This window comes from Trachurus japonicus, chromosome 9 (assembly GCF_045865225.1).
Source record: "Trachurus japonicus isolate A0001 chromosome 9, Traja_1.0".
In the NCBI taxonomy this organism is placed as follows: domain Eukaryota; kingdom Metazoa; phylum Chordata; class Actinopteri; order Carangiformes; family Carangidae; genus Trachurus; species Trachurus japonicus.
This window is the reverse complement of record NC_140915.1, coordinates 25,785,036-25,805,652: the sequence shown is the minus strand read 5'-3', so window position 1 is coordinate 25,805,652 and position 20,617 is coordinate 25,785,036. Positions and strand designations below refer to the sequence as shown.

General features: G+C 42.7%; 1 protein-coding gene across 1 annotated transcript; it reads right to left on the bottom strand.

The window, feature by feature from the left end:
- Nucleotides 1-100: 100 nt before the first annotated feature.
- Nucleotides 101-19,509, bottom strand: serinc5 (serine incorporator 5). The gene is made up of 12 exons (XM_085786976.1): nt 19,304-19,509; nt 9,958-10,125; nt 6,043-6,221; nt 5,675-5,757; nt 5,311-5,404; nt 4,378-4,589; nt 3,998-4,090; nt 3,292-3,418; nt 2,643-2,712; nt 2,381-2,417; nt 1,760-1,904; nt 101-1,055 (listed from the first exon to the last, which is right to left on the bottom strand). Exons 1-12 carry the CDS (start codon nt 19,328-19,330, stop codon nt 911-913), a joined length of 1,380 nt encoding a protein of 459 aa, XP_085643102.1. The 5' UTR covers nt 19,331-19,509; the 3' UTR covers nt 101-910.
- Between the last annotated feature and the right edge of the window lie 1,108 nt (nt 19,510-20,617).

Sequence of the window (20,617 nt, the reverse complement as noted above, 5' to 3'; positions counted from 1 at the left end):
TCTCTTCCAGAGAGGCGGCGCTCCACCAGTGTCCATGTAAGGCAGGTTTGATTTGAAGAGCACTGCCCTGTTACACCAATGACGGGCGGCTGGACATGTGGTTTATACGATATGGATTTTACTAAGAAAAAGAAGCGGCTCAAAGGGAGCGCTGACATTAATAAAATCTTGAAACATTATCCTTGTGATCTAAGTGGAAACTTCACAACACTGGGTATCTAATATTGAAAAGAGCTTTGCATAGAAAACTTCTACAAAAGAGGACAATATAACAAAGCATAACCATATACAGCTTACATGTGAGCCTGAGAGATGAGTTTTTAAACAGAGTCAGGGCCAAATCTAATTCAATTTATACGACATTCCTTCTTTCATTACTTAAGACACTCTTGAATAAATACAGGTTCTCTTGTAACATCTCTTACCATGAAATAGATTTGTCCTAAAACTTTGCTACAACTTTATGGTCCAACTGTACAGAACTGAAATGCCTGGCTGAGAGTAAAAGCGAGAATCCAAGAAACACACACAGGAAAACACCTACAAAATACACTTTCAAGTCTGACGTCATCAGGGAATCTAGGTGCTTTACAACTTAATTCACCTCACGATTCACTCTGTGATTTCACACCTGTAAGTCAAAACTCCAGGAGTCAGTGGTAGTAAAGAATAAAAAAAAATTACCATCAAGGTATTAACAGCTTAACATTGTCAAACAACGTAAAAACAAACACTAGCATATAAAACAAAAGGCAACAGATAATCCTCCAATCCCAACGCTGAGGGTAGTGTAGGGTTGTGTTTCAATGTAAAAGGGGGTTGTGGTGGTCCCTTGGCTCAGCGCGCCATCTTATGCCTGCCCACATCCCAAGAATCAGAGCAGCCTGATCCCAGTGAAGTGATGAGCACCCTAGGCCTCAAAACGCTTCGGGCAGACCATGGGAGCAATCAGAGTCCAGAAGTAGAGGAGGAGACAGACCCAGCAGGACGCCATCTTGATCCAGAACACAGACCAGCTCCCCTCCAACAGCTTCTCAATCTTATGGTCATCGTAACTGCAAAAGAAGCACAAAGACAATCAGAGGGGCTGATTTCTAATTTTAACCCCATTAAACACTGACCACCTGATTATCTAAAACTTTTACAGGGTTCCCACTCTTCTCTTGAAATCGTTTTCCAGGACTTTTCCGGGACATTTTCAGCTGCTACAGTCAGACAGACATTAGTTTTTACGGCATTCACTGTGTTCTCTTCGTCAATTTCTATGTTTATTCCTCTCTCTCATTCTCTCTCCCAGAAGTCTGATTTAAAGATGTGCAGTCTATGGCTCTAATTTATGAAATAATGTCTTAAATGCTAAGAAATTATGAAAAAATTATATTGAGGGGGGGGGATTAAATCCTTAGCAGGGTCTGAAAAAGTCAAATAGAGCTCTGGTAGCTGATGTCATGATGTGATAAATCATTTTCCAGGACATTTGACTTTTTCTCTCATTTGACTGGAAAATTGGTCAACCATTTTCCAGGTTTTCCAGGACAAGTGGGAACCCTGTTTTACCATCTTACACTTTATATTAACACGTATATTTTATAACACAACATGAAAATGAAGTGCATGACTTAATGAATATGAACAAAAAAATGGATCTATGATCAGATACGATCAGATTGTTCCTCAGAAACTGGTCTACTGCCTTATTGTCAATGACGAGAATACTGTGACACAGCACAGTCATCGTGTTACAGTTAGTTTCACTTACTGAAACCAGTTGGTGACAGTCATCATGACGTAAAGAGAACCCAGGAAGAAGACAAAGTGGAAGTAGCAGTAGCTGTAGATAGTCCCCTCTCTCTCATCATACACGACATTCTGGCCTCCACCAGTCTTCTCCTCGTCATACTCATCTGAAAAGTAGAAATTAAACAGTAGACAGTGAATCATGCAAAGACAATGTAGGATGGTCAGTGACACACTTCTGTGTGACACAATACACATTTATCTCACTGATTTCATTTCTAAGTAAAAAGTGGTGTTGCTTCTGCTTCTGTTACTTTTTTCTAACATACAACCGTGTTTTAGTTCCAGCAGGTGGCGGTGTGAGCCTTCCCACAATCCCACCTTCTCACTGGGCCTGCTTCACTGTGTCATACTAACCTCCTAGTAACAGTGACATCATCTGTGTTTGCTGACCAATACTTTCTCACCATCCTCAATCTGGCTGAGGAATAGCAATGAGCAGAGCCCCTCTGTGTGTGCAAACACTACGGCTAGGGACATATGCATACACAGTGAACAGGCTGAAGAGGCGAGGGGTGTGGGGGGTTGGGTGGGGGTAAATAAAAATGTGTTGGCAAAGGGGCGATGATTTGACTTTGCTCACCTGTGTCATCTCCAAAACAGAAACAGCAACGAGCTCTCTGCAAGGTAAAGGAAACATAGAGGTTACCGCCGAGCTGGAATTAAATATTTGACAGGCAAACAGCCACGCACACAGCCACACTTAATGTCTCTTGGGTCTCATCTGTTTAATTTGATAAGAACCTCTAATTGGCAGAGCCTGGTCGGTGGGATTTTCAGGTTTAATCTGTGAACCAGTCTGCATATTTCATTAACTCACACACTCTGAATATTTGTGCGTTTACCTCAGTCTCTGGCTCACTGTTCCTACACACCCTGAGCGCTGCGGAGCTTCGCCTGGTGGTGGACGTCAAGCTACAGGGAGCATGGAAAAAGAGAAATAGAGAAAATAATATAAAGACAGATGGAGGGGATAGAAAGGCTGTAATTCCGTCACCATGTATTTTTCCAATAATTTGCAGTTCCCACTCGTTCAAGGAACAACCACAAGAGACATGATGCCTCCACTTAATGGGAAACACATGTGAACAAATGCAAAAAAGGGCCTAGTTCTTGTCTCTCACCCCCTCCAGTCAACCACAGCCAATCACACGCTGCCTCTCCAGAATCACGGCCAATGAAAACTACCCTGTCTCTTGTCGCTACAGCCTGCCATAAAATTCATTACTTTTATTCCACATGGCCTGTTACAGAACTGCAGTTAATGGGCTGGGATTTTAGCCTTTGCATAATCTCTCAACTCTATAAATTCAATGATGAAAAACTAAACAGAGATATATTGCAGGGCAAGTAGATTTTTGTGTGCAAGCATTTAGATTAGGAAATAGGAGAAGTGTGTGTGTGTGTGTGTGTGTGTGTGTGTGTGTGTGTGTGTGTGTGTGTGTGTGTGTGTGTGCGTGCGTGTGTGCGTGTGTGCGTGTGTGCATGTCTTACCAAGAGTAAAGGACACAGCCAAACAGGATCACGGTTCCCACAGTGGTGACAATCTTCTTGTCACTCTCCGTCCCAGAGTTGAAGGGGAACACACAGACGGTTGTGTTCACACCATCTCTCTCCAGGACTAGAGAGAAAGAGTGCACAGACAGAGATGGATGAGGTGAGAGGAGAAGCAGAGGGAGTGTTTTAAGGAATAGGGAGATTGTGAAGGTGTGCGAGTATTTTGGCAGCGTAAGCAGTGGTGACGGAGTGAAAATGGATAAGAACATCGAACAGAAAGCACAAAAGCCTCAATAATAATATGTAGTGCACTGGAGTGTTATGTTGAAGGAAAGTGCTGATATTAAATATTTAACATGATATTAACTTTGCACGAGTATCTCTGCACAGAAATGATCTATCTGCTACTGTGGAAACAGGGGCGCATTGGAGAATGAAATGTACAAAGAGATTTGGGTGTAGAGACTCATTTGTTTTGAGAACCACAACTTCCTCTATCTTAGAAAGGTGTCATTCTGTTGTGCTTGGTTTGTTTCTTACCTATGAGTCTAACAGAGTAACTTTTCATTATATCATTTAGCTTTTATGCCATTTGATTGTTGAATGTATATTTATTTCTCCAATTCCTAAGAATAATACTGTGTACAAAGCAGCATCTTATTTTACATGGTAATTATCAATAGCCCAATATATTCATACTCACTTTCTTTTGGTTTGCTGGAGAAGGCAGAGAAGGTGAGATACATGACGTACACGCTGATCACTGCTGGCTGCAACAGGCCGGATGTGGGTTGCACTACAGGGACACAAAGGTGAATACAACATTTTTCAGTCACTGGCAATACTGATAGAGATTCCTGAGTTAGTGCAAATATACATTTTTAATAGCTAAAAGTTGTACTTATCACTACTTCCTATTATTAGACTATGTTTGATTTTTATGTCTCAAATGTGTTGCTTTTTGTGAAACTTTCTCTGTGGCAAACCAGGAAACTTTCCATTAACAACACCTGCAGTACAAATACACCTTTTCTTGCCTACGCAGTCCAATGAGACAATGTGTTTGTAAGGAGCGATTCTCACGTTTCTGTATGCATGGGGAGATGGCCAACATAGAGATGAAGAGGCAGAGGCTGCCGTTGATGCCCAGGAAGATTTTGTTCAGTAGACAGGCCTCAGGGTGGGTGTAGAATATGGCCATGAAGACCACGGCTCCAACTGCAACACTGAACAGCACCAGGGTCACGAGGGCCAGAGCAGCGTACCACGCCCGGTTATATTTTACTCCTGAACTCCTGTGGACGGAAAGACAAAGAGAGACAGAAAGGGAGAGAGAGAGGGACAGCAAAAAATGCAAAACACAACATGAACAAGGGTAAAGCAAATTAACTAAGTAAAAAAGATCAATTAAACAGAGTAAAAAAGCAAAGAAAACAGACACAGGGGTGCTCGGCCTAAAGAAAGATTCAAAAGAAGACAAAGAGTTATGTTTGGTGGGTTATTCCTGCACCCTGCAGAGACAAGAAGACACGTTTAGAGCTGCTTGAGTGCTTTCACATTATCTACACTCGGTCTAGAAATTGAAGGTTTTACTAAATAGCACTCAGCAGCAGATACGGACAAGTTTTAGTTTACTGCAGCCGCGACCAAACAATCTGAAGTGTTCTCTAGAAATCTGTTGTGGTAATGTGGTGTGTGTTAGAGGTGTGGTGAAGGAAAGGGGAAACCGAGCGCACACTCCCCAACCATATGCATCCTGTGAATCTGCAGAGGAGGGCCCGCTGCCGAGCCCCCCCGCCCCACCCACCCACAAAAACACAAAGCTACACGGCTCCCTCTTTTCCATCCGTTTTTCATCCAAACAACCCCACAGAAGAATACATCCAACCCTCTGAGCTCCTCAGAAACAAATGAGAAAAAGAACGGCACCGATCTTATGTCCGTGCTCATGTGAGCCAGACGTTAAGTTAGTGGGATGAAAGAGACGGGAGCAGAGATGAGACGTGTCGTTCTCACCAGTTTGTGTTCCATCTGTGTGCAAACTCCACCAACAGCATGAGCTGGATCAGCAGGAAGATGAACCCACCGGTGGCTCCTACATAGCGCCACACTGCAGAGAGACGGAGAGAGAGAGAGAAAATGTTTTATCTACGAGATGAAGCACTCTCAAGCTGAGCGACTCCAAATAACTAGAGGCATATCAACAGGGTCATTCTGGAAATATGTGAGGGTCAGACAATGCAAGAAATAAACTGTTTGTCACATCCACTATCATCTTATTGCTTCTTTTTGGTTTGTGAGATGTTGTGTTAACGATGTTTAAATGTTGAAGTTTGAGTTAACGATTCTGAAACTCTAGAGTCAAGTGTCACATTTTTACCCTCCAGAAAGGTTGCCTCTTCTGGCAGGAAGAAGCCTCCAGCGCAGCACGCCACCAGCACAACAAACTTCAGCAACCAGAACCTGTCCAGGTAGAGAAGTGATAATGTTACAGCTTAAACATGAGCAAAGTAAAATCCAAACAACCAGCCTCATGACATACATACAGCCTCAGCATGACTGTTAAAACTTGGGAATGTTACAGATACAGAGTATAAATACACAAACATTCATGTCAGAGTCAGACTATGATCTGTTTTTTTTTTTTTGACATATCTTACTCATGGTGATTGAACTATTCAGAAACTGGCGTGTTCAATTTTAGTTCGGCATTTGTTTGCTTTAGATGAAGATGCGAGGCCTTCTTACCCGTTATGTATGGCCGCCCTGCAGCCTGTGCTGTTGCCGACTCGTATGGTGAACAGAGCGAACAGCAGGAAGAAGCAGGCCATGCCAAAGCACATTTTGTAGACGGCCGAGTAGCCAACCAGAGTTTTGCAGTTTTCTCCGGCATTCATCTTCTCGCACAATTCGCTGTAGAAGGGGATCTGATGGACAAGGGTAATACATGGAAAATCCTTAAATTAGATCATTATAGTGTTGAGAAACCCCCCCCACCACCACCACCTTTGCTTATTTTTGTCTCGGGCGCGGCCACAGAGAAAGGGCCCAATAGTGTCTATTCTGAGCGTCACGCCTCTGAAGGAGCAGAAAGGGAGAACAGGCAGCGACAACAACCCCTCTTTCTCTCCATGAAGCCCTCTTTCATCCCTCGTTCTCTACAGGCTGTTAGAGGGGCCTTACAACTAACTGTCAGTGTACACAAACAAAGGACACAGATGAATAAATTATCTGCCTTTTGTCAGCAAGTCAGGGGGACGGGGAAGAGGGGAAAGCAGAGAGAGCACGAGCACGACAGAGAGAGCGGGAAAACCATCTTAACATTAAGTTAAAAAAATGTAATCTGAGGTCCAGTCACCTGTGTGAGATACAAGAGAGCGAACGTGGAGTGAGTTAAGTCCTAGACGTTGCTGTGGCCTTCAACAGTAAATTGAAAGTGCTTCAGTGGCTCAGTGCCAAAAGAAGAAACAGCCTCTGAATTTGATAATCACAGACTGAAGGCTTAAATTTCTGCTCCCTTCACTGACGCCCCTGTCCCCCCCACGCCCCTGTGGAGATATGAGTCAAAGTCACATGCGAAAAATAAACAGAACTGCAAATCTTTACTTTCAGATAATAGACGGTTTGACTTTGCTTTGGCTAGGTTTTGGCAGAGCACTCCGGTCCTTATAGCTGTCCACACGGTTGACGTGCCAGCAGATTGAGTTGTCATCTCCTCAGCGTGTAGCGCAGTCCGGAGCCAGATCACAACATAGAGTAAAAAGCCCATTTTGGAAACTTTTGTCTCATGTTGAGGACCATATTAGCATGTCCATGGTGTTGTGATTAAGAGGGAAAGGGGCCGACTGGTTCAGACTGCTGTAAATCTCTTGAGAAAAGACCACTGCTCTCATACGCACAATGGCTGCTCTCTTAGCCGGGACTTCCCACTGTGCTCAGTGTGCGACTGACAGTGTGTGTGCCCGTGTGTATGTATGTGTGTGTAACTCAGCGGGCTTTGCGTGGGGCTATCAGAGGCCATTTTGTGCCTGGATGGGCCTCTTACAAGGTTCCGCTCTCACAAGGAGACACACAGCGGGGAGTCGTTTTAACATTGTGCTGTAGACACTGGCACAGAAAGGACAGGAGGAAAAAAACAGCAGAAAAAGATTGGTGGAAAAATATCACCATCAAATAGGCTTTCAGCTCAGGAAGCTTGCAGTCATTGCCATGGCAACACAGTCAGTCAAAGGTACTCTTTGCAGCAACATCATTATTTCCTGTTTACTCAGTGTTTGAGTGTACATGTATTCACAGTATAGACACATGCACTATAACCTTTACAGGTGACCTTAATTTGACCTTCTCTAAACTTGTGAATGCACATGTCCAGCTGTTCAATGTCTCAGTATTTAGAACTTAACATGCTGTTTTCTAACAAAGTGATTAACCGCAAAAATCAGAATTGTCTGATCAACGAATCGACCACTAAATGTTCTGGTTCAATGACAGTTCGTATTGAAACAGTCCTCTTCATCATGCTGTTCACATTTTAACAAACTAACAATCCATCAGAGCTCAGAGTGTCACAGAGCGTCATCAGCAGGTTGCAACAGAGACACAGAGACTGGAAGAGTCACAGAAAAGCAGAGAAGTGGACGTCTTTGGTCACACGACAAGTTATTATTGAGACACTTGTTAGATAAGCTGACATGCTATATAAGAGGGGTGAGAATATTACTTCATGATATTATTTGACTCACATGATTCTGTGTTTAATTGTGTTTTCATTTTACAACACCATCTTTATCAATGTTGATGCATTTATTTGTTTAATTGTTTATTACATTTTACATTTGATCTCATTGGGTTCTTGTATTGCGTGATGGTCTTTGATTCTGATGACTTGACATTAACTCACCCTTAAGGTGCTAAATTATAGTGTATTGATCTTATGATCAATAAGAGGGGATTGTTAAGAGAATAATTTCACCTCCCTATAGATAGTTTGTGTAGTTAATGGTCAATCCCTCTGTGTCATAGTGACTTTCTGTTAGATTACTGCTGGGATCAGTTATCTGCCCTATTTTCTCTCTGAGGAACATGCCAAGGCCATGGTCCCTCTTTGGCGTCCTCAATCTCACTCTCTGGCTGGTTACAGACACATCTGTAGAGTTAGATGATAATGCTCTTCGTCACTGGATGACACTTTGCATTTCCTAGCTGGTGTGAATCCTTATCTTCATGTTTATGCACTATAGCCAATTGGATGTTGACACATCTCCCCCTTTGCTATCTCGTTCCATTTCTAGTATAAGAATCTGAGCTTTGCTGGTGGCCTCACGCACTCATGTTGTGTTGATGAAACTTCTGTTCTCCTCGGCCGAGCCTAAATAAACTCCTTCAGCATAAGACATACAGGACTCTGGTACTTTGTCTTCTTCATCGGCATCACCACAAATTCCTCCCTAACAACACTGACATGTGTTGTTGTGGTATACCCACCACTGTTGTTAGCTTTTGTTTCGATAAATTGTTTGAGATGAAGACATTACTATTTAAATACTTAAATGCCCTTCTTTCATGATATAGGCTAATATCACTGTACATTTTCCATTAATTTCGCTCCAAAGCCGAATATCCCAAACCTTTTGTAATCATCTATACATTTTAACACAAAATGGACTTTATACATCAATACAATACAGGCCTGTGCCAGAGTATGACTACAGTCTGACTCATCCGACTGAGGAGGCTAATTAAAACATTACAGCACGCATGGGAGCCTTCCAAACAACCACAGGAAGAGTCGGTCTGATAAAACTCCTACATTGATGTTTCAAAGAGCTAACATGGAGGAAAAAACAAAATGAATGCTGCAGATCAAAACAGAGAGCTGCATAACTTCTACACCTTCAGAGATGGATGGTTAAAAACAAGGAGCTGCTGACCTGAGCTCCTGCCTCTGTGACCTTACTACTGTGTAGATACTCTCGAGGTGAGATTGTGGTATCTCTGCTTTGCCTGTAGCAGTTCTGTAAATGTTTAATCTTGCCCGCGAGCACAAGATAATGCTGGTACACCCCGGAAATTTTATTCTATTTGTAGCAAAAAGCAGAACACAGCGTCCATTTCAAAATGTGAAGCAGAGAGGCTGTAACCTGTACAAATGTGCTCTTTTTCTTTCCCTTCACCTCTGGTCCAAATCACTGTGTGTTACTTTCACTTTTATTTTCTTCCTAATGGCACCCAGGCCTCATTTTATATGTTTAACTGTAGTTTAAACTGTATCATTGGGGACCAAACAGACCAGAAAATTATTACTTGTATTAAAATTACACAAACTCAGCAATACAGAAGTAACTTATTTCTGAACAAACAGATACTTTTAGTCTGTAATTTCACTTCCAACTACCTTCTAACGCTTTCAAGCAAAATACAAATTCTTCCATTATATATTTAAATATACCTTTAAACTGTTAAAAAAAAAACACACACCCACATTCAGAGTGAACCTTTAAACTGTAAAGCGACAGTGTCAAATTGACTGTATCAATTGTATTTTTGCCAGGAAATTTGTGCAGAATATTCTCTGTGCATGTGAGTGTGTGTGTGTGTGTGTGTGTGTGTGTGTTTGAGGGAGTGGTGCATTACAACGTGTGATTTATGTACTTGTGTACTTACACGGTCTTTCATCTCCTGCTCCACAGTGGGGGACATCATGATGACACAGACGACGGTGACCAACAGGAAGTAGAGGGCGTACATGAATCGGGTCCCTGTGGACTGTTTGATCTTGGGGCAGCAGTTGCAGCAGCACGAACAGGCCGCCGAGCCACAGCAGCAGGCCAGCTGTACACAGACGAAGAGGAAAGGATGGGGAACACATTATCATATCAGTTTCATGATTTTCCACACTATCGTGAGCCATCTGGTAGAGGCATAATGCATTTAAGGGGCACTTGGGTAAAGGAGCACCAGGGTTTAAGTGCTCTTTTTGCAGCCATTCCCGTCAGCTGTTGAGCCTGCACTTTGACTTTCCTGGAAAGAAGCGAATGAGCGAAGGCACTTGGCTGAAGTTAGAAATATTTACTAATTAGGACAAAACTGTTTTGGATGTTGATAACAAGATTGTTTGACGTTTGTTTTGACCTAATGCTTGGGAGTCAAAAATACTTAAACACTGAAGGTTATACGGGGGATTGTGTAATGTTTATTAGACCCACAGGAGTCAAGTGAAGTCAGATTACATTCATCACAATCTGAATAACATATTACCCACTATATACTGGGATCCATGATTCACTCAAGGCAACTTCCACAAAAAAAAAAGAAATAAAAAGGAAAGAAAAAACCCTCGACAGGAAAAAGGGAATCTCCAACAGTGGGAAGTCGTCTCATTCAGGATGGATAAACATGCACTGTGTACAGAATATACAAAAATAACAGTTATATAAGAGCATCACTTCACAACAAGAAGTCACAACTTTGAGTCATTTGGCTGTTAGCAGGATGTTAAGTTTGTGTTATGTTTAAAAATGTAACATGTCATTTTTCAGTGTGAACACAAATATTTGTTTTGCCCACATTAACAAGTCAAATTGGTTGTATTAATATCATCATGTGGGGACAAGCTGAGACAAGCTGAGACAAGCTTGTTCCTTACTTTGCAAGTTAAGTTTCAATTTCTTTAAATTTGAAAAACTTGCAAATTAAGCTTTATATGAGCCATTTAGGCATTTCATTCTTCAACATTTATAACAACTATCCTAGCTGCCAACGAGTGTCAGAAGATCCTGGTAAATAAACACACAACAACACAAACATGAATAAAAAAACATAATGTAGAATGGTTGCTTTTAAGTTTTCCTCCACCACTGTGGTTAAATATGGATCCAGTGCTGCATGCTCATGGATGTGCACACAACAGCACCACTGCTGAAGAAAACACGAGCAGATATGTTGAGCTCATCGGATTAAATGTAATATCTACAACATTCCTAGCATTACAACTGTTGAACACATGTAAGTTAACAGTTAACAGCTAAGCACTTTGAGTGCATTATCTTAGGTTTGTTTAAAAATAACTTTTATGTCTGGTATAGGCTAGTGTCTGATTTTCATTGTTCACAATACTACATAACTCACTACACATCACAGGTGCAAGCCAGAGCACAACTTTATGGCAACTTACTGAACGCGGGAGAAGACACTGCCTGGCTGTGTGTCCTTGCTCATTCATGGTTTCTATCTCATGGGACAAATCCCTTTTCTTGCTTCGCAAGCAACTCTTGGACAGTGCAGACAGTGAAGTCTCTCGTTCGAAAAGACACACATACACACACACACACACACACACACACACACACACACACACACACACACACACACACACACACACACACACCACACACACACACACACACACACACACACACACACACACACACACCACACACACACACACACACACACACACACACACACACACAGGCCTCTTCTGTTTCTTCTGACAGGCTCTCATATAGGAGGAAGACAGTCTCATGAAGATAGGCCCTGTTCTATTTGGGAGAGAGGAGGCTCTATAATTAAAAAACTAACAACTCTCTGGAGCCAGCCACCCCACCCTGCCTGTGTTGGCCTCCTAGCCCTCAGACTGCAGGACACACAAAGCTGTGGTACGTTGTGGGGCATCGGTGTGCCACTGCTGGATGACTTCCACACACCGTCGTCCTCTGTATGTTCTCCCCCAATGTGATACGACAGTGACTTTGCAAGCGTGAAGGTGCCACTGTGTGTCACAGGCCAAAGTTAGTCCGACTATGGCTTCAGTCATTCTGGGCGGCGGGGAAAACTTATCTTTAGGCACTGTAATTACGGCATTAAGCGAGACACAGGACCCATCAATTTGGCGGCGTCGTGCCTGTTGAGTCGACTGAGGCATCTCACGAAAGTTGTACCATATTTAACAGCACAGTTGTCTCAAAGGAGATATCAACACACGTATGTCAAAATCGATTGCATTAGACAAGTCTATTGCTGACTAATCGTTCCTCTTATGTTGATGGATTTAATTATTGTATTTCCCTAGAATCTAGGGAACCATTTCAACTGACAGGAAATGCAAATAGAGCTGGTGGTTATAAACCACAGGACAACTAATAGGCAACTTTGTCTGACAGGTCATTTTTTTCCTCCAGACTTGCTCATGCATCCAGGCAACATCGATCAAATTTGCCTTTCAGTCACAACAGTAACCTTAGCCCTTATCTGAGTGTGTGTCCTAAGCCGGGATCTGTGTGTACTGATGTGGTAAAGCCAGTGTACAACATTGTCTGATGTGTTGCGTTCCGCTCCAGATGCCAGTAATGCGTGGTATGCTGGAGACTAGTGGATCCACACAGGCACATGGTCAGGATCAAGCTACATCCCTGTCCACATGCCTCTCCTTCCCTGCATTCTCCGTCCAGTTGTTCCCCTGCCAGTCTTTTCTACATGGTCTTTTCTACTTAACTGAAGAATAGATTCCAACACTACAGCCCTTTTTGCTGTTTTGATCAGTTTTTTATCAGTTTCCGATCTGAAATCAAACCCGATAATATTGCCACCCAATTCCCTCTGGGAGCTGAGAATACAATACTGTGCCTGTTGCTCTAGTTTTATCATTAGGCCTATAGGTTTAGATTATATATTTATTTTAGAATTTGTGAGATGCTAAATTATTAAGAGTTAATAAACATCTTAATTTTTTATGTTTAATTTTGCAGGGTAACTGCTGATAATTTTGCCACATCTTGAGAAAACCTACAAATCAAATATCCAAACCTTTTAGAAATTAAGAACAAAACGAGAGTCTGCATCTACTGGATGAGAAATGAACAAAGTGTGGAGAACCGTACTAAAAAGGAAACTCTTAAACCCCTGTGACAACATTGCATCAGTCTTGCTAAAGCGCCCTTGTGACAAACAGCGAATCCCATCCTCACTCCATGAGTTGATTCAAGCATGAGCAAATAGGTCAACACATATACCCATCTGTCACAGAACTGAAACAGGCAACTGGTTTCAGTGCTGTGGCTGAATGACGTATAGCCTAAGCCTAGAGAGGCTTGTTTTGAAAGAGCTCGTTTTCAGTGGTCATGTGTACATGATCAGTGTACGGTTCACATGTAATTCCTTTACCCACACTGTAACGCAAAAATAAGAAGAGCTGAAAAATAGGTCAAATCAAGAAATTGACCTCCTCGTGCCATCTCGGTAACATCTGTTGGCAGCAAACACAGAGACTTGCTTTGTGCTGCTTTGATGCCTGATCAAACGCAGAATGGGACTAATTTATTCCCCCCATCGGGACCCAACATGGGTGTTTTAATTTCCATTTGTGGATAATTGTGGGAGTAAGGACCTAGCTAGCTCATAAGCGTGCACACGTTTTACCAATGCCTGAGACACCCTGGAGGAGTGATCATTAAAGAGCTTTGACATTCTGCCTCCAAGGCTACATGTGCATATCTCTGCTTTTGTGCACACAGAGACTTCTATAGCCTTGAATATAAACCAAGTTTGATTTATGTGGCCCCTGTGCTCTACCGCACCACACACAGCTTAACAGGATAAGCCGTTTCCTTTGTCTATGCTGCACCCACACGTCTTCCTCAATAGGCGATTAATTAACCACAACAGAACTGAAAGTAAGCAAGGAAAAACAGGACGATTTAAGCTGTGAGGATGTTTAGATTTCATTAGTTAGGGGGTGTTTCACCAGCAGCCTGCACACAGTGAGGGGGCCCGACAGCAAACTCTGCACAAGTGACAGAGGGAGGGCCGACTCAGGAGAGTGAAGCTGCCTTGAGGAATTCCATCGCACGCAGATACAAAAAGAATATCCATGGCAACAAACTCTGACCCTGACCACTTCATGGGGACGTCCACCACCCCGCCCCGCCCCCATCCTTCCTCACCCCCACCTCCTCTGCACGCCTGCCCCACCAGCGTGTCAGCAGGTGGTCGGCGTGCCTGCAGCGTACACCCCTACTTCAATATCAACACCAACCCCCCACCAGCCTGTCGTACTGCTGCTGCTGCTGCCGCCGCCGCCCGTCCCAGAGATCACCAGCCCACCACCACGCCACGGCGAACCAGGGGACTGTTGAAAAGCTGCTTACAGGGTACGGTCTGGGTCCAGAGTTAAATTAAGCAGACTTACACAAGTCTCCACCACCACCACTCAGTACACTGTGACTCTGAGGCTCTTAGACAAAAGACTCATCTCTTTGTCACTCCGCCTGAAGCTCTGTTTCACTCTCTTCATCTCATTTCCTCTGTCCTCCCCCAACCTGTTACTTGGAGAGTCATTGTTGTTTCTTGTCTTTTTTTTCTCCTCTTCTTCACCCTTTCTTTGTTTTCATCAGCTGGCCTTTACCCTAAATCACTCACAACCCCAACGCTCCACTACTTTCCAGCTGTTAGGGGTCAGGGGAAAGACGATATTGCTCAAAACACACGCACACACACACAGGATGGACAGGACAAAGCAGTTAGAATACCCCCAGGAAATCCTATTCAACATGAAGAAAGTAGTGGCATTAGTGTCTATGACCTCGCCTTGTTCAGCGAGGTCTCTGACCTACAGCTCATCGCCTCATCAACAAAGGTGTTGCAGTCCTTTATGTAGACAACTCTAAAGCCACATCTGTGATTAAGACTGTGAGCATTGATGATAATTACCATGTTTTCCCCTCCTCCATTTACCGCCTTATTATCCTCATAGCGGCGCTGATGTGAGGAATCACAGTATTTGTACAAAACAGGAAACAAACTAAATCAAACACACAGGGGCAAACTCTGGTACACATAGCCACGCAGACACAACTGCTTACGCAACAAACCATTCGCAAAAATAGGTCAGTCACTACATCACGGTAAGTACAGCAAAGGAGAATCAGAGAGAGAGGTATACAGATGGCAGGCCACTTAATGGCTTTCTCCTCCTGCAAACCACGGTGTCAACAGAAAACCACAGGTTGGGAAGCAAGGTCACTGACATCCAACCAAAATATGGATAGAAAAACCTACCAATAAATAATCAAGTAATACAGAAACAATATGTTCCTACTGTGGCTGGTGAAGATTTCACTCCCGAGGTTTGAACAGAGGGAAAAACTCATCAACTCGTAGGATGTTGACTCAGACTTATCAGTATGGTGAAAAAACAATCTGTACACTCAAAGGGAAACAGTTTTCAGTGGGAAAAACATAGCAGCACAGACAGACATGACTCATAGCAGAGATGAACGCTGTCAAAACAACTTCAATGGAAGACGGAGGCATAAAAATTTCAGTGCCTGCATCTGTGGGAGTGCAAACCTCAGGTTGATTCAAACCAATCAGTGTGGTTGTTCACTCATTCATGGTGTCTAATACATTCAGCTTTATTCCCTGCCCTACTTTTCTTTGGTACATTCTGCTTTTCATCTGCATGCTATTCTATAGCTGGCTGCTTTAAACGAAAAGGGAGCTCCCTGTTCGTTAGAGCTAAATGACAGTGTCCGCTGGATAATGTTGACCACAACGAATCATGACAAACAGCTCAGACGAAACTGCGGACACACCCTCGTATCTCAGATTACAACAACGCTTGGGTTACAGTGGAGAAACCAGCAGAGGGAGAAAAAAAAGGAAGTAGGGAAAGGTGAAACAAAAAATTCAATTTCACCATTTACTGTGACTGACAGCTCCCCTATTGTCTACTTAGCTAGGCAGCTGTATACACACACCAGAAATGTATCGCTGCTCTGTTTCCACAACACAAAAGGAGGTCTTTGGTTCTCTCTTGGCAAATATAGCCCCTAGCTACAACCAACAGAGACAGACCTTGGTCCACTGAACGGAAAAGACAAAAAATGGAAACAATAGGCCAAAAAAAAAGAAAGAAAAGGACTGAGGCACAGTCTGAAGAGCTGAAACACTGAAGGCAGAAATGAAACAATCCTGTGCTCGACGATGAGTGTGTCACAAAAACAACCAAAGGAAACAGACCAAACAAGAACAGGAAGATAGTCAAAATACAAGTGAGTGTGAGATCAACAGGTACAGGGCAGGCTAATCTACCATCTCTGTGTGTGTTTACCCCGAGGCCTAACTTCACTTCACTTCACAGTGAATTGTTTACTTGAGTGCGAGTACAGTCATACAGATTCGCGGCATTCCCAGGCACGACTTTACTGAGAGTCGACTGATAGTAACGGCACCGTTCAAACAGTTGGCAAGCATTTCACATGGTTGCATCAGCATTTTCAACCTTGAATTACAGACACAAGACACAGGAAGATGCGGAGTGGAGGAGGGGGGGTTGAGGGAGACGTTATCGTGGCTGTATGAGAGTTCAGAGGGAGACAAAAGAGATGAAAGATGGCCAGCGACCTCCCTGTGGGAAAACACACTCCTTCTGCTGCTGCTGCTGACCACAGCAAAATTCCTGAGAGGAAGCGGGACATGGCGGACAATGTCTCACATGAACACAGTTGGCCATTGATTCTAATTGTACGACTGAAACAGAAATGTATCTCAGTGGGGACCGCTACAGATGTCCAGTTGTAGTTTCACTTAGGTTAAAGTTTTACGTGTTAAGTGATTTTACAGCTCGTCAACACCTGTTTTTAAGATCACCTGCCACACTGTGACATTACAACTGCTGTGCGTTGACCTCAGCAACAAGCAGTCAAACCGCCATCTGACGGTGACAGCTGCGCTTGCGCAAGTGTAGCCGGAACTGGACTTTTAATTATAATTCAGGATTTCGGAGTAAAATTACCACATTTCAGTCAGCTGGTATTCTTAGAAACTTACTGCGAATATCTTATAAGGAATAAAACATTATGCTTAAACATGCTAAACACTGTCAACTGTAGAATGAGTAATAAAAAAAATCCACCTAAGAGTTACAGTAATAAATCACAAAAAAAAAAAAAAAATGAATGATGATGTCACACTGCCCAGCATTCCTTGTTTCTCAGCACTCTTCTCACACTCTTATCTCTCTTATCACACCACCCTAAGAAAAAGCCTGACAGCCAAAATGTTGGGAGAAGAGTTGGGCAACATCAAAATTCATGTCTGTCTTGCACATCCACAGAGGCCCAAGTGTAGGGTCGGTGCTTGATGTCTCACACAAGGATATTTATCAGGACGGATGCATGTTGAATGACAGCCTCTTATCATCTCAGTCCTCCTGACTCATGTACCCTACCAGGGTTTCCTGTGCCATGCCACTGTTGGGCCGCTTACAGACACCCACATGGCTTCAGTCCTGTCCCACACTCACAGCCAACGCTCACAGCGCTTTGGACTAGACTCAACACTGTGCTAAGGCCTACCCCCCTATCTCACCACAATATGGCATACATCCCTGGTCCTACTGAGAAATTACAACAGAGCTGCTCCCACACCACGCCTGGTACTCTCCCCAGATCTAACCCAAACAACACCCACCCTCCCTTCATTTCCGCTTCCATGCCAAGGAGGAAATTAACCGACCACACATCAATTCAGGCCCCTCTAAACCTCAAGAGGGACGCACAGGGATATACGCAAAGTTAATTATAACTATACACATTAGAGCTGGAGACAAAACTAAATGGGGTATTTAGTATCTTATTAAAGCTGATATTTTTGCCCTTTCCTTTCTTTGAAAAGAACAGGAAATTGAGGTGAGCGCTCCTTATGAGGGATGTGTCTAAGTAATTACATTCCTGACCAGAGCAGCTCAGCAGTGGTCTTGTGGTAAAAAACAATTTAACAGTTAACAGAAAAACACCCAGCGTGAAGAAACCCAGTCTGACTTTACATCACCACTAGTTGCCTATCTGTTCAGGGTAATTTTCATGTTACTTACATTGCTCAAATAATATAGCCATTCTTGTATTGTTTAATTTGCTGATTAATTGTAAGCATCATTACATCTATAAAATAAAACAGCATTAAACTCTTATCGTTCTTAAATCCAAACTAATAATTTTCTTTCTCTTCTTGTTTTTCAAACAAGGATTTTCATAAATTAGGTTTCATTTCTCAGTAACACATTTTTGAAAAGCTGTGGTCATCTATGGGAGTAGATAACTCATAGCTAGGTTTACTGTAAATAACTCGGAAGATAGAAAATATTACTTTTTCATCATAAACACAGGAAACAAAAACTGCCCCCATTCATTCCCTTCGTTAGTAATGTGCATTTCCAAACAATAGGAGCTGAAAGTAAATTGTAGGCAAATAAAGCAAAGAGAAACAAAACATAGACAATATATGATATAAATCATTTTTGAATGAACTATGAGCTGTCTGCCTTTTACATCAAACTACAACTTTAAAGTAGAACTAACTTCAGAGATTTATATAGGGTGTAAATGTAGTGGAGATCGGATTGGACTGAAGTTTTTGAACTGGGGAGCGAGATGTTCTTGAGTGGATGGGAAAGGACCACTGTGTCTTCCTGTAAAGACAACAAGAAAACCACAACGAGACAAGACAAGTATGTATGACCTATCACGCCACGGTGTCTCACAGTTTCCATACCCCACATGTCCACGGACACTCAGACATGACGCTGCTCCTGATAGCAGCAGCAGGTACGGGGCTACTACTACTCGCAGCGCCGTGGCTGATGTTTTAGCTAGTTGCTTTGCTCCGTCTCTCTTTGTCTTCCAGCGGCTTTCCACACAGCTACTGTGAAGTTATCCAGTCGCTTCCCTGACGAAATTGTGCTGTTTTTTTTATTGTTATTTTTTAAATACATTTGATAAATTGCAGTAGCAGACGACTGGGGTCGGTAACCCCCCCTAGAAGACACACGCAACAAAAAGAAATCGCTGACTCGGGTTAGCTGGTTGTTGAGTGGCCACAGAATACAAACACTTCTAAACACTCCATAGAACGACAGTCGACGTTCGACTCCACGTAACGTTCCAGTATCACAACCGTCAAACGTCCAACAACAACAACAACAACAGAATACACGACAGTAATTGTTCCTCACCTGCGAGATACAACACGGGATGCACATTTTGCTGCTGGGAGACAATAAATTAATTCCGTCTCAGAGAAGGACCAGTTGGCTTCGTTTCTCCTACTTCCACATAAAATCACGAGCACACGGGGGAGGAAGAACGCGGCTGTCCGCCTCACACTGCTCCGTACCCTGCTGCCTTGCTGCCTGCCTGGCTGCTGGCTGGCTGGCCGCCGTCCGCTGTCTCTCCTCCTCCTCCCCCCTCCTTTCTTCCTCCTCTGTCTCTCCTCCCCATTTGCACATCACTAACCAAAGAAAAAAAAGTCCGAACACAGAGCCGTGCTGCCTTTGACACAGAGAAGTAGCTGAGATCAAAACAGGCTGCGAAATAAAGGAAGTGTATGACTCATTTTAATTAACCGCTTTACGAAATGTGTTATGATTTTTTTTTTTTTAAAGGGGTGCAATAAAATCACTAAATCCACTGTGGCAAATTAAGGAAATGTAGACTATGCATTTTAATAAGAGTTAGCCTACCATACAGGGCATTTAATAGCAATTTTAAATAGCCTATTTAATCGCGTTTTCATTATGGCCTCATATTCATTCATAATTTAGCATAATAACGCCATATTTTAACTGTTTACTGTTGTATTAATTGCTCGTGAACTGTAATTTTGTTAAGCACTTTGTGAATTTTATTTCTGTGAAAGGTGCTATACAAATAAATGTATTATTATTATTATTATTATTATATTATGATAGAAATTCACCAAATAATAATAATAATAATAAGTAACCAACTGTTGATAATACAAATGGAAGCTATTTTATCCAGACTTTATTTTGATACAGTTAAGTAGGCTACATTTAAGTTTCTCCTAGAGGTATTTCTGAGAGATGTAACGTTACTCAGGTGTGTCAAAATAAAGTCTGTCAACACAATAGCTTACAGATACATTTGTTATTATGTTAACCTACAGTTTTTTATAATCACTCATCTCACACACACAGACTTATCTCCTCAGGAAGACCAGTAAACCTGCTCATTTTAGATAACATCTGATGCTTCTATGACTCCAGTATTGTGTGCCTACTAATGCCAAGGTTTTAATCATCCCACCGCAGAGCTTCACACAGGCACATCTTTATTATTCAGGCATGAGTATGTGTTACTCTCTCCCAGACCTCGTGCTCCTGTTTTGGAGCAGCATGTGGTGTGGGCAACTTGTGTGCAGGTCCCATAATGACTTTCCTGGCCAATGGGCCAAGTGGACTTTCTATGAGCTTGAGCTGATAAGGTTGCTACTGCAGCTTTCTATGACTGTGGTGCTATTTGCCAAA

Coding starts and splice junctions, on each gene's coding strand:
- serinc5 (XM_085786976.1), bottom strand. CDS start 19,330: ATGTGCATCCCGTGTTGTATCTCGCAG. Junction 4,590..5,310: donor CACAGATGGAACACAAACTG/GTGAGAACGACA, acceptor TTCCGTCCACAG/GAGTTCAGGAGTAAAATATA. Junction 2,418..2,642: donor ACAGTGAGCCAGAGACTGAG/GTAAACGCACAA, acceptor TTTACCTTGCAG/AGAGCTCGTTGCTGTTTCTG.